Below are 13629 nucleotides of genomic sequence, written 5' to 3' on the forward strand. Positions count from 1 at the left end.
GCACTTTTGTTAATTTGATTTTGACTGATGACAATGTCATCCTAATTGACAATTAAAAAGAGTAGCAAGATCCCACAAATAGCAATGTGATAATGACCAGATAATCTGTTTTAGTGATGTTGGGTGAGGGATAAATATTGGCCCCAGGGATAACTCCCCTGCTCTCCTTTGAAATAGTGGCCGTGGGATCTTTACGTTTGTTCCCCTAAATACTGTATCTTGAAAACTTCAATCAAATCACCCCTTAACCTTCTAAATTCCAGGGAATACAACCCTAATTTATGTAATCTTAAACCTTGAAGTCCGGGTATCATTCTGAAAGGGGGGCTGCAACCTCTTGCATTCAATATATACAGGTAACACTGACTCCTCCTTCTTTGAAACCTCCCCAGCCAGAGCTTGTTTGGATCAACACCGGAAGAGGATGTTGTTATTGTTATCTCCAGAGTCTCCTCATAAATATAGTTTCTCATGCACAGTACCAGAAATGAGGGATTATACCTATCAGGGAAGGATGAACAGGCTGGGAAAAGAGAGGGCTGAGGGGGTGACCAAGTAGAGGTCTTTAAGATTATGAAGGTTTTTCATGGAGTAGACACAGAGAGAGTGTTTCCACTTGTGGGGAAGAGCAAAACTAGAGGCCATCAATATAAGATAGGTACCAGGAAATCCATTAGGGAATTCAGAAGATATTTCTGTACCCAGAGAGTGGTGAGAATGTGGAACTCGCTACCACAGGGAGTGGTTGAGGTGAATAGCACAGACGCATTTAAGGATATGTTGATGGGGTTAGATGAAGTGGGGTGGGAGGAGGCTCGTGTGGAGCATAAACACCGGCATGGACCCATTGGGCCAAATGGCCTGTTTCTGTGCTGTAAATTCCATGTACTCTTCTGGTGTAAACAAATAAACTGTAACTTAAAATATTAAAGGAAACTTAATAAATTAAATTAAAATTCCATTGCCAGTGGTGATAATGCATTCCAGTCCCTGCAGTGCCCATTGGTCGCGGAAGGCCTCGAGTGGGTCGGTGAACACCGCGTGCTCCATCTCCAGGGCTATCCGGGCGCGAACGTGGCCACGGAAGAGAGGCAGGCAGTGTAAATTCTATTACAAAAGCAAACTACTGCGGATGCTGGAAATCTGAAATAAAAACAGAAAATGCTGGAAATACTCAGCAGGTCAGGCAGCATCTGTACAGAGAGAAACAGAGTTAACGTTTCAGGTCGATGACCCTTCGTTAATTCGGTTTCTCTGTCCACGGATGCTGTCTGACTTGCTGAGTGTTTCCAGCATTTTCTGTTTTTATTATAGTGTAAATTCTATGTACGGTAGAGAAGAGATTCACCAGGGGAGACTCGATAAGGATATGAGGGAGAAGGGAATAGAGGGTTATGCTGATAAGAGTTAGACGAGGAAAGACGGGAGGAACAGCAAGCAACAAGGAAGGCCAATGGCGTGTTGGCCTTTATTGCAAGGGGGTTGGAGTATAAGAGTAAGGAAGTCTTGCTGCAATTGTACAGGGCCTTGGTAAGACCACACCTGGAGTATTGTGCACAGTTTTGGTCTCCTTATCTAAGGAAGGATATATTTGCCTTGGAGGCGGTGCAACGAAGGTTCACTAGATTGATTCCTGGGATGAGAGGGCTGTCCTATGATGAGAGATTGTGTAGAATGGGCCGATACTCTCTGGAGTTTAGAAGAATAAGAGGTGATCGCATTGAAACATACAAGATTCTGAAGGGGATTGACAGGGTAGATGCTGAGAGGTTGTTTCCCCTGGCTGGAGTGTCTAGAACCAGGGGGTATAGTCTCAGGATAAGGGGTAGGCCATTTAAGACTGAGATGAAGAGGAATTTCTTCACTGAGGGTTGTGAATCTTTGGAATTATCTACACCAGAGGGCAGTGAATGCTGAGTCTTTGAGTCTATTCAAGGCTGAGATCGATAGATTTTTGGACTCTAGGGGAATCAAGGGATATGGAGATCGGGTAGGAAAGTGGAGTTGAGGTCGATGATCAGCCACGATCTTATTGAATGGCGGAGCAGGCTTCAGGGGCCGTATGGCCGACTCCTGCTCTTATCTATATATATAACTAGCTGAAGTGCCCGGCGGTGCCGAGGCTTTTTCGAGGGCATGTTGTTGTTGGAAGAGAGAGAGAGCGACTGGGGGAAGAGAGAGAGCGACTGGGGGGAAGAGAGAGAGCGACTGGGGGGAAGAGAGGGAGGGGAGGGGTGGGGGGAAGAGAGGGAGGGGAGGGGGGAGGGAGGGGGAGGGGAAGGGAGGGCGGGGGGGAGGGGAGGGGGGGAAGGGAGGGAGGGGGAGGGCGGGGGGAGGGGAGGGGGGAAGGAAGGGAGGGAGGGGGGGAAGGGAGGGCAGGGGAGGGGAAGGGAGGGCGGGGGGGAGGGGAGGGAGGGAGGGGAAGGAAGGGCGGGGGGGAGGGTGAGGGAGTGGGAGGGCGGGGGGAGGAAGGGAGGGAGGGGGGAAGGGGAGGGAGGGAGGGGGGGAAGGGAGGGCAGGGGGGGAGGGAGGGCGGGGGGGAAGGGCGGGGGAGGGGAGGGGGGGGATGGAGGGCGGGGGGGGAGGGAGGGCGGCGGGCGCCCCCCCCCGAGGGTCGCGGCCCCCGAGGGTCGCGACCCCCCCCCCCGAGGGTCGCGCCCCCCCCCCCCCCGGAGGTGAAGACCGCCGATTGCGCGCGCAGCAGCAGGAGCTGAGACGCGGCGTCTCTCTCGGCCGGCGGGCCCGGTTGCCAGGGCAACCGTGACGCTGACCAAGCCAGAGAGAGAGACGCCGCGTCTCAGCTGCTCCTGCTGCGCGCAGCGGCCCCCCCGAGGGTCGCGTCCCCCCCCGAGGGTCGCGGCCCCCCCCCCCGAGGGTCGCGGCCCCCCCCCCGAGGGTCGCAGCCGCCCCCCCCCCTCCCCCCGAGGTGAAGACCGCCGATTGCGCCCGTTGCCAGGGTAACGCTGGACGCTCAGCAAGCCCCGGCAGAGAGAGACGTCTCAGCTCCTGCTGCGCGCGCGCACCTAGCGGCGCTGGGCTGAGGCTCGGCCCTCCAGCCTTCGAGTGGGTCCAGGAGGTGCCTAGCTCGGGCATGGGTGCGGAGGAGACGCCGAGGCTTCTAGGCCTACCTGGAAAAACGGGGAAAGGTAGGAAAATTAATGAGATTAGATAAGTTAATTACTTTCTAAATCATTTTTTAAAAAACAATATGTGTTTTAAAAGCAACGTTTTTTTTTAAGACGCAGAAAGCGGGAAAAAGAAAGGAAAAGTTTGGAATCAAGATGGCGGCGACTCACCTCGGTTCAGAACGATAAAGCCTGGCCACACGCGCACCGATTGGCCCGGCGGCACACGCCAGCAACCCGGCGTACGATTGGTCGAGCTCGAGGTCACTCTGTCGCTAATGAGCGGATAATGAGATGCTAATGAGCGGAATGTTGAAGGTTTTTGGGATACCGCGGGCGCAATTTTAGCCCGGCCGAAACGTAAATACGCTTAAAACCGTCTCGGAAGCGTAAGCTTTCTTTGGAGGTAACGCGCGCGTAGGTACGCCCTGTAACTTTCGAGTGCATACCCGCAACGCACACGCGATGACAGACAGACAGACAGATAGACAGAATGACAGAAGTACCGATTTATATATATAGAAGATAGAAGATAAAGGAATCGTTCTGTCTGTCTGTCTGTCTATCTGTCTGTCCTTCTGTCTGTCTGTCTGTCCTCGGGTGTGCGTCTGTCCGGCTATGCGCTCGAAAGTTATACGGCGTACCTACGCGCGCGTTACCTCCGAAGAAAGCTTACGCTTCCGGGACGCTGGTAAGCGTATTTACTTTTCGGTCGGACGAAAATTGTTCGCGCCTTATGCAAAAAACCTTCAAAATTAAACTCATTATCTGCTAGCATTGATTGACTGACGTCAAGGTTCGACCAATCCTGTGCTGTCACGATTGACCAATCCTACAGTACGGTCCCCTGGTGGTTGGCCAATCGGTGTGTGTGTGTGTGGGCGGGACTAATCGTTTTCATCTCGGGGATCTGGCAGCCATTGTTTCAGTGCCATGACTTCAGCTTCCAGCTCAAACTACTTTGAAAGTTAGTATCTCTTTTAAAAATAACATAAGATTTACCAAAAACGTTTTATAAGTACTTTCACTTTCATCTTTCAAGGCATTAAGTGTGTGTGTGGGCGGGACTAATCGTTTTCATCTCAGGGATCTGCCAGCCATTGTTTCACTGCTTGCAGCTCAAACTACTCTCCTTATCCAGCTTTGAAAAAGTTAGTTTCTCTTTTAAAAATAACATAAGATTTACCAAAAACGTTTTATAAGTACTTTCACTTTCATCTTTCAAGGTATTAAAAGGTAGAAATGTTGCCCGGCAGCAGATTCACAAAGGGACACAGACAGGGCCCTAAAGCCTGGGACTCGATTTAAACCGCCCACCCCAAAACAGCCCTGGCAAAGCCGGGCTCCCCCAGCTAGTATCTTATGTAGGAGGCCCGTGTGGAGCAAGGATGTCTTGCTGCAGTTGTACAGGGCCTTGGTGAGACCACATCTTGAGTATTGTGTGCAGTTTTGGTCGCCTTATCTGAGGAAGGATGTTCTTGCCATGGAGGGAGTGCAGCGAAGATTCACCAGACTGATACCTGGGATGGCAGGAATGACGTATGAGGACAGATTGGGTCGATTAGGCTTATATTCGCTGGAGTTTAGAAGAATGAGAGGGGATCTCATCGAAACTTATAAAATTCTAACAGGACTAGACAGACTAGATGCAGGAAGGATGTTCCCGATGGCGGGGGAGTTCAGAACCAGGGGTCACAGTCTAAGGATAAGGGGTAAGCCATTTAGGACAGAGATGAGGAATTTCTTCACCCAGAGAGTGGTGAACCTGTGGAATTCTCTACCACAGAAGGCCAATTCATTAAATATATTCAAGAAGGAGTTGGATATATTCCTTAAGGCTAAAGGGATCAAGGGATATGGGGAGAAAGCAGGGACCAGGTACTGAATTTGGATGATCAGCCATGATCGCATTGAATGGCGGAGCAGGCTCGAGGGGCCAAATGGCCTACTCCTGCTCCTATCTTCTATGTTTCTATCAGTCCTTTGTCCTCTTGCAATATATATAACCCAAGCTTGGTGCTACCAAAAGAGGAACCTTTTCTGCCATTCAGCCGTGTTGCACTGTGGGCCCTGGTGCTTCATTCTATACATCTCCTGCTCCTAGTTTCTATGGTTGGGCCGAATAGCCTGTTTCTGTAATAACAACAGAAAACACTGAAAAGACTCCCAGCAGTATGAGGCAGCATCCGTGGAGAGTGAAACAGAATCAACGTTTCAGGTCCAAGCCCTCTGTCAGAAGTGGCCTGTTCCTTTGCCGGAAGTAGGAAGTGCCGCACGGGGGAAAGGAGAGACCGGAAGTTACCAATAGAACCGGAAGTTGCGGTATCAGCTGACAGGCAGCTGCTAGTCCGCCCGCCGGCCGCTCGGAGCCCGATCCCCGGTTGTCGCCGCATCCCGCAGGCCCGAATTACCTCAGCACTCGGCGGGGCCGTCATCATCATTGCCGCCGCCATCATGGACGAGACCAGCCCGCTGCGCTCGCCGCTTCAGTCGCCGCCCGAAACCTACTTCGCCACGGCCCAGCTCGGGCCGCCGTCCCCCTCCCCGGCCTCCGGGAGCCGGTTCCCCGGCGGTGCGGGTCCGGGGGCGGGGGTGCGGGTGCCGGCCCCGGTGGCGCTCTCTCCCCCCGGCTCCCCGGCCACCGCCGGCCGCCACCGCGAGCGACAGCCGCTGCTCGGGCCGCGCGCCCGCAACCAGTTCCCGGATGAGCCCGAGCTGGCCGAGGCGGTGCGGCGCGCCGAGCATGCGCAGGAGATCGGCATCCTCCCGCAGCGCATCAGCCAGGGCTCGAGCGGCAGCTACTTCATCCCCGAGCCCGGCGGGGTGAGTACCGGGGGAGAGGAGACTGGGGGGGTGAGTACCGGGGGAGAGGAGACTGGGGGGGTGAGTACCGGGGGGAGAGGAGACTGGGGGGGGTGAGTACCGGGGGGAGAGAGAGGCTGAGGGGGGTGAGTACCGGGGGGAGAGAGAGGCTGAGGGGGGTGAGTACCGGGGGGGGGAGACTGGGGGGGGGGTGAGTACCCGGGGAGAGGAGACTGGGGGGGGTGAGTACCCGGGGAGAGGAGACTGGGGGGGGGGGGGTGAGTACCCGGGGAGAGGAGACTGGGGGGGGGGGTGAGTACCCGGGGAGAGGAGACTGGGGGGGGGGGTGAGTACCCGGGGAGAGGAGACTGGGGGGGGGGTGAGTACCCGGGGAGAGGAGACTGGGGGGGGGGGTGAGTACCCGGGGAGAGGAGACTGGGGGGTGGTGAGTACCCGGGGGGAGGAGACTGGGGGGGGTGAGTACCGGTGAGTAACACTGGCGGCACACTACGTTACAGCTTGCCATGAACAGAGGGACAACCAGTAAACTAAGACAAGAGTATATATAAACAAGGCGAATGTATATTTATAAACTCAGGGATATACCTGTTTATACACTCTATGAATAGAACCGCGTTTATGTGTTCAACCATAAATGTATTTTGATGCTTTGGCAACATAAGATGTACCTTATCATGCCAATAAAGCGATTTGAATTGTGAATTGTGAGAGGAGATTGGGGGGGTGAGTACCCGGGGAGAGGAGACTGGGGGGGGGGGGGAGGTGAGTACCGGGGAGAGGAGACTGGGGGGGTGTGCACCCGGGGAGAGGAGACTGGGGGGGGGTGCACCCGGGGAGAGGAGACTGGGGGGGGGTGCACCCGGGGAGAGGAGACTGGGGGGTGAGTACCCGGGGAGAGGAGACTGGGGGGTGTGTACCCGGGGAGAGGAGACTGGGGGGGGTGAGTACCCGGGGAGAGGAGACTGGGGGGGGTGAGTACCTGGGGAGAGGAGACTGGGGGGGTGAGTACCCGGGAGAGGAGACTGGGGGGGTGAGTACCTGGGGAGAGGAGACTGGGGGGGTGAGTACCTGGGGAGAGGAGACTGGGGGGGTGAGGCTTTCTATGCCATTAAAAAATCAATCCAAATAGAAATCCCAATTAGCATTTGGCTCAAAATTTTCAAATCAGTAATTGAACCAATTGCACTCTATGGCAGTGAGGTGTGGGGACTGCTAACACAAGAAGAATTTGCAAAATGGGACAAACACCCAATTGAGATCCTACATGCAGAATTCTGTAAAAGTATACTCCGGACTCAAAGGAAAACCGTAAACAATGCATGCAGGGCAGAACTAGGCCAATATCCATTAATAATCACTATCCAAAAAAGAGCCACCAAATTTTGGAAACACCTAGAAATGAGCAACCCCCAATGCTATCACTACGAAGCCCTGAAATGCCAAGAGAGGACCATAAAGAAGAATACCCTCAGTCAACTAGTCCTGGGACTCAGTGAAGTAACTACTAACAATAACCAGCCCCAGGACAGTGACAGCGTAACACAAAGAATTCGACCCAACACAATCGTCGCTAAGCAAAAGGAAAAATATCTGTCATATTGGACAGAAACAACAAAAACCCAAAGCAAACTCAATTGCTACTTGGCCCTAAACAGACAATACAACATGGCTGATTACCTGACCATGGTAAAGGATAGCAAACTGAGAAAAACCTTGACAATGTACAGACTTAGTGAACATAGCCTGGCGATCGAAAAAGGTAGACACAGACAGACCCGGCTACCAAGAGAGGACAGGATATGCTCTCACTGCAGTCAGGGAGTGGTGGAGACAGAGATGCACTTCCTCACAGCTTGTAGAAAATATCAGGGCATAAGGGAGAATTTCTACCCAAAATTCACAAAAATATGCCCGGAATTCAGAAATTTGAATGACGACCAAAAACTCCCATACCTACTAGGGGAAGAGAGAAATTGCATAACACTAGCGGCACACTATGTTACAGCTTGCCATAAACAGAGGGACAACCAGTAAATATAAGAAAAGAGTATATATAAATTATATGAAAGTATATTTATACACTCAGGGATATATCTGTTTATACACTGTATGGATAGATCTGTATTTTTGTGAACAAACATGAACGTTTTCTGATGCTTTGGCAACATAAGATGTAACTTGTCATGCCAATAAAGCGATTTGAATTGAATTGAGTACCCGGGGAGAGGAGACTGGGGGGGTGAGTACCGGGGAGAGGAGATTGGGGGGGTGAGCACCCGGGGAGAGGAGACTGGGGGGGTGAGTACCCGGGGAGAGGAGACTGGGGGGGTGAGTATCCGGGAGAGGAGATTGGGGGGGTGAGTACCGGGGAGAGGAGATTGGGGGGGGTGAGCACCCGGGGAGAGGAGATTGGGGGGGGGAGCACCCGGGGAGAGGAGATTGGGGGGGGTGAGCACCCGGGGAGAGGAGATGGGGGGGGTGAGCACCCGGGGAGAGGAGATTGGGGGGGTGAGTACCTGGGGAGAGGAGACTTGGGGGGGGGGGGGGGCGGAGGGTGAGTACCCGGGGAGAGGAGACTGGGGGGGTGAGTACCGGGGGGGAGACTGGGTGGGGGGTGTACCGGGGGAGAGATTGGGGGGGGGTGTACCGGGGGAGAGATTGGGGGGGGGGGGTGCCGGGGGAGAGATTGGGGGGGGCGTGCCGGGGGAGAGATTTGGGGGGGGGCGTGCCGGGGGAGAGATTGGGGGGGGCGTGCCGGGGGAGAGATTTGGGGGGGGCGTGCCGGGGGAGAGATTGGGGGGGGCGTGCCGGGGGAGAGATTGGGGGGGGCGTGCCGGGGGAGAGATTGGGGGGGGGCGTGCCGGGGGAGAGATTGGGGGGGGCGTGCCGGGGGAGAGATTGGGGGAGGCGTGAGCACCCGGGGGAGAGATTGGGGGGGGCGTGAGCACCCGGGGGAGAGATTGGGGGGGACGTGAGCACCCGGGGGAGAGATGGGGGGGGGGGCGTGAGCACCCGGGGGGGGAGATTGGGGGGGGCGTGAGCACCCGGGGGGGAGATTGGGGGGGGGGGGTGAGCACCGGGGGGGGAGAGACTGTGGGGGGGTGGTGAGCACCCGGGGAGAGGAGACTGGGGGGGTGAGTACCGGGGAGAGGAGATTTGGGGGGGTGAGCACCCGGGGAGAGGAGACCTGGGGGGGGGGGGGTGAGTACCCGGGGGGAGGAGACTTGTTGGGGGGGGGGGGGTGAGCACCCGGAGAGAGGAGATTTGGGGGGGTGAGCACCCGGGGAGAGGAGACCTGGGGGGGGGGGGTGAGTACCCGGGGGGAGGAGACTTGTTGGGGGGGGGGGGGTGAGCACCCGGAGAGAGGAGATTGGGGGGGGTGAGTACAGGGGGAGAGGAGACTGGGGGTGGGGGGGGCGGTGGTGAGTACCGGGGGAGAGGAGACTGGGCGGTGGGGGTGAGGACTGGGGGGGGTGAGTACGGGATGGGGTTGGGGGGGGGGGAGAGAGAGGAGAGACTGGGGAGCTGAGTAGCGGGGGGGGGAGAGAGGACCCGGGGGCGAAAGGGGTAGGTCGGGGGTGGGGGGGGGGAAAGAGAGAGAGGTGGGGGGGGGGGAAGAGAGAGGGAGGTGGGGGGGAAGAGAGAGGGAGGTGGGGGGGGGGACGAGAGAGAGGTGGGGGGGGAAGAGAGAGAGGTGGGGGGGGGGGAAGAGAGAGAGGTGGGGGGGGGGAAAGAGAGTGAGGCGGTGGGAGGGGGGAAGAGAGAGAGAGAGGTGGGGGGGGGGAAGAGAGAGAGAGAGAGAGAGAGAGGTGGGGGGGGGAAGAGAGAGAGGTGGGGGGGGGGGGGGAAGAGAGCGCGAGGACGCGGGGGAGAGGAGACCCGGGGGAGAGGTGGGTGGAGAGAGGGGATCCGAGGGAGAGGTGGGGGCAGGAGAGGGGGGACCCGGGGGAGAGAGGGAGAGGACCCGGGGGGGGAGAGGGGGGCGAGGGAGAGGACCCGGGGGAGAGGGGGGGGGGGGGGGAGAGGACCCGGGGGAGAGAGGGGGGGGGGAGGGAGAGGACCCGGGGGAGGGAGAGAATGAGGTGGGGCGGGAGAGAGGAGGGAGAGAGGAGGTGGGTGGGAGGAGAGAGAATGGCGTGAGGAGGAGGAGAGAGTGAGTACCGGGGTTGGGGGGGGGGGGGGGGTAGAAGGTGCAAGAGTGGGTGTACCATGGAAGGTACGCCGGGGAGGGTTCCGAGGCGGGGGCAGGATGTGCCGGGGAGGTTAAGAGAGGGTGCTAAGAGGCAGGGAGGAGGAGTGGAGAGCTGATGGGGTGTGCGATTACAGGAGGAGGTGGGAGTATGGGAGAGGAGCAGAGCGTGCTGTGGGAAGAGAAAGGAAAGGGGGTCGGTATATGAGGGGGGAGAAGGGAGAGACGCAAGATACTGAACTCCAGAGAGTGTGGGCCCAAAGGAGAATCTATCCCCAGTGGTAAATATAAATCCTGGGCCCAGGATTAATTAGAGTATGTCCTGGTGGTTGAATAACGCAGGCAGTGATATGACACAACTCTGGGACAAAGGAATTAGGGAGAGAGTGTAACCTGAGCTTTGGAGTGAGAAAGCAGTGTACAGGATACACGGGATGATTGTGCCCGAGATCCCCTGGATGGAGCTCAGCTAACCTTAGTCAGCCTTGGGATTAATCTGCCCTGGGCTGTCTGTCAGCAATTCTGTGTCACTGCCTCTTAGCTCTGTTTAATTACCCCATGGGCTGAGTACCTGCCCAGTGCTTCTGTGTAATGCCACGGATTGCAAATTGAGACAATAAATGAGGCAGATAAAATTGCCAGGGAAGGATGCTGAAGCAGACGGTGTAAGTGGGTTCAAGACAGAAGTGTTTCTGGGCAGAGGTGGCTGGATGCATTGGCTGTATATGCCACAGAGCCCCAGGGAGTGGGATCCAGCACCAGTGTGTGTGTTTAACCTCTGCTCTTTCAACTGTAAGAAACCTGATCTGTGCCAGTCTAATCTTTCTACATTTTTGATGAAGTATGTAATTCGGTTTGGGGAGTGCTTCTCTGCCTCCAAATAACACATTCGTTGGGTTTTGCAACGTGTACATGTGCTGTCCAAGATATAAAACAAATGAGTCAAAGGGAGGAGGAGTCACAGTATCGATTAAAGACACAATCCCAGCAGCGGCAGGAAAGGATTTCGGTGAGGGTGACCAGGCAGTGGAAACGCTGGGTCGAAATAAGGTGGGGAGTTGTGTGCAGACCCCTTGGCATTAGTGATGTTGTGGGCGGGGGGGGGGGGGGGGGAATGTATTCAGATATCGGGGACACATGTCGCAGAAACCAGGGATACGGCCATACTAGGTTTAGTAATGAGGAACACACCAGAATTAATTAACGATCTGTAAGGGAACGTATTGTAAATGAATGTTAATGATTGAGGGGGAGAAGATAGTCGGAAACCAAGATTTTACATTTAAGTAAGGCAAACTTCAAAGTTGTTCGACGTATGAGGAGCGATTGGGTCGATTGGGCTTATACTCACTGGAGTTTAGAAGAATGAGAGGGGATCTCATTGAAACTTATAAAATTCTGACAGGACTGGACAGATTAGATGCAGGAAGGATGTTCCCGATGGCTGGGGAGTCCAGAACCAGGGGTCACAGTCTAAGGATAAGGGGTAAGCCGGGTAAGCCAGTTAGGACAGAGATGAGGAGGAATTTCTTCACCCAGCAAGTGGTGAACCTGTGGAATTCTCTACCACAGAAGGCAGTAGAGGCCAATTCATTAAATATATTCAAGGAGTTAGATATATTTCTTAAGGCTAAAGGGATATGGAGAGAAGGCAGGGACAAGGTACTGAATTTGGATGATCAGCCATGATCTCATTGAATGGTGGAGCAGGCTCGAGGGGCCGAATGGCCTACTCCTGCTCCTATCTTCTATGTTTCTTCTATGTTAAATGAATTGCCCGCAGTAAACTGGGTTCAGCTATTGATGGGTAAACAAATGAACAAACTTGAATTTATCTAGCGACTTTCACGTCCTCGGGACATCCCAAAGTGCTTTACAGCCAATGGAGTACCTTTGCAAAATCAAAATACTGTGGTTGCTGGAAATCTGAAATAAAAACAGAAAATGCTGGAAACACTCAGCAGATCAGGCAGCATCTGTGGAGAGAGAAACAGTTAACGTTTCAGGCTGGTGACCTTTCATCTGAACTTTTGCAGTGTAGTCACTGTTCTAACCTACAGACAAACAGAAGTATTCAAAGTATAATGCAAAAACTTCTTGTGCGGTTAAGCAGCCATGGTCACAGTCGCCGAGAGCTATAAAAAGCAACAGAGGGATACAAAAAATTAAGAGGTGTAAAAAGGGAGTCTGATTTAAAAAAAAACCTTGCAAAGCCTATCAAAGCTGAGAGCAGGAAGTTACAAGTGGACATACAGACTAAATGAGTGGACAAAACTAGCACTTTGGCCAAGTGTGAGGTCATCACTTTGGACCGAAGAAAGACAAATTGGAATAATTTCTTCATGGTGAGAGACTAGGAGTTGTGGAGAAGCAAAGGGATTTAGGTGTCCATGTATACAAAATCCTTAAAAGCTAGTTCATAGGTACAAAAAAAATAATCAAAAAGGCTAATGGAAAGTTGGCCTTTACCTCAAGTGGGCTGTAATATAAAGGAGATGACGTGATGCTTCAGTTGTACAGAGCTTTGGTCAGACCCCATCTGGAGCGCTGTGTTCAGTTCTGGGCATCGCATCTCAGGAAGGACATATTGGCCTTGGAGGGGGTGCAACGCAGAGTCGCCCAAATGATACTGGGTCGTAAAGGGTTAAATTGAGTACAGGTCACATTAACTTGGTTTATATTCCCTCGAGTTTAGACGGTTGAGGGGTGATCTAATCGGGGTATTTAAAATGTTAACTGTATTCGATAGGCTAGATACAGCAAAACTATTTCCTCTGGTGGGGGAATCCAGAACAAGGAGCATATCTTAAAATTAAAGCCAGGCCCTTCAGGGGCAAAATAGTTTTGCTGTATCTAGCCTATCGAATACAGTTAACATTTTAAATACCCCGATTAGATCACCCCTCAACCGTCTAAACTCGAGGGAATATAAACCAAGTTAATGTGACCTGTACTCAATTTAACCCTTTACGACCCAGTATCATTTGGGCGACTCTGCGTTGCACCCCCTCCAAGGCCAATATGTCCTTCCTGAGATGCGATGCCCAGAACTGAACACAGCGCTCCAGATGGGGTCTGACCAAAGCTCTGTACAACTGAAGCATCACGTCATCTCCTTTATATTACAGCCCACTTGAGGTAAAGGCCAACTTTCCATTAGCCTTTTTGATTATTTTTTTTGTACCTATGAACTAGCTTTTAAGGATTTTGTATACATGGACACCTAAATCCCTTTGCTTCTCCACAACTGCAAGCACCTCTTCACACAAAGGGTAGTGGAAATCAGGAACTCTCTCTCCAGAAAGGCTATGGATGCTGGGGGCCAATTGAAACTTTCAAGACTAAGATCGGTAGATTTTTATTAGGTAAGGAAATCGAGGGATATGATCGAAGGCAGGTAAATAGATTTGGGTTAGAGATCAACCATGACCTAATTGAGTGGTGGGAGGGGCTCAATGGCCTCCTTGTTCCTATGTTCCTGTTTAAATTAAA

General features: G+C 53.7%; 1 protein-coding gene across 1 annotated transcript in view; it reads left to right on the top strand.

Annotated features, from left to right (window-relative positions):
- The first annotated feature begins 5328 nt into the window (after window positions 1–5328).
- pi4k2a (phosphatidylinositol 4-kinase type 2 alpha) overlaps window positions 5329–13629 on the top strand; it is a 52993-nt gene continuing 44692 nt past the window's right edge. Inside the window, exon 1 of the mRNA XM_085994224.1 lies at window positions 5329–5948. Within this exon, the coding sequence (XP_085850350.1) occupies window positions 5580–5948 (369 nt within the window). The 5' untranslated portion in view covers window positions 5329–5579. The remainder of the gene's footprint in view (window positions 5949–13629) is intronic.

Source organism: Somniosus microcephalus, chromosome 8 (genome assembly GCF_052327205.1).
Source record: "Somniosus microcephalus isolate GS21.2 chromosome 8, FLI_Smic_1.0, whole genome shotgun sequence".
NCBI lineage: Eukaryota > Metazoa > Chordata > Chondrichthyes > Squaliformes > Somniosidae > Somniosus > Somniosus microcephalus.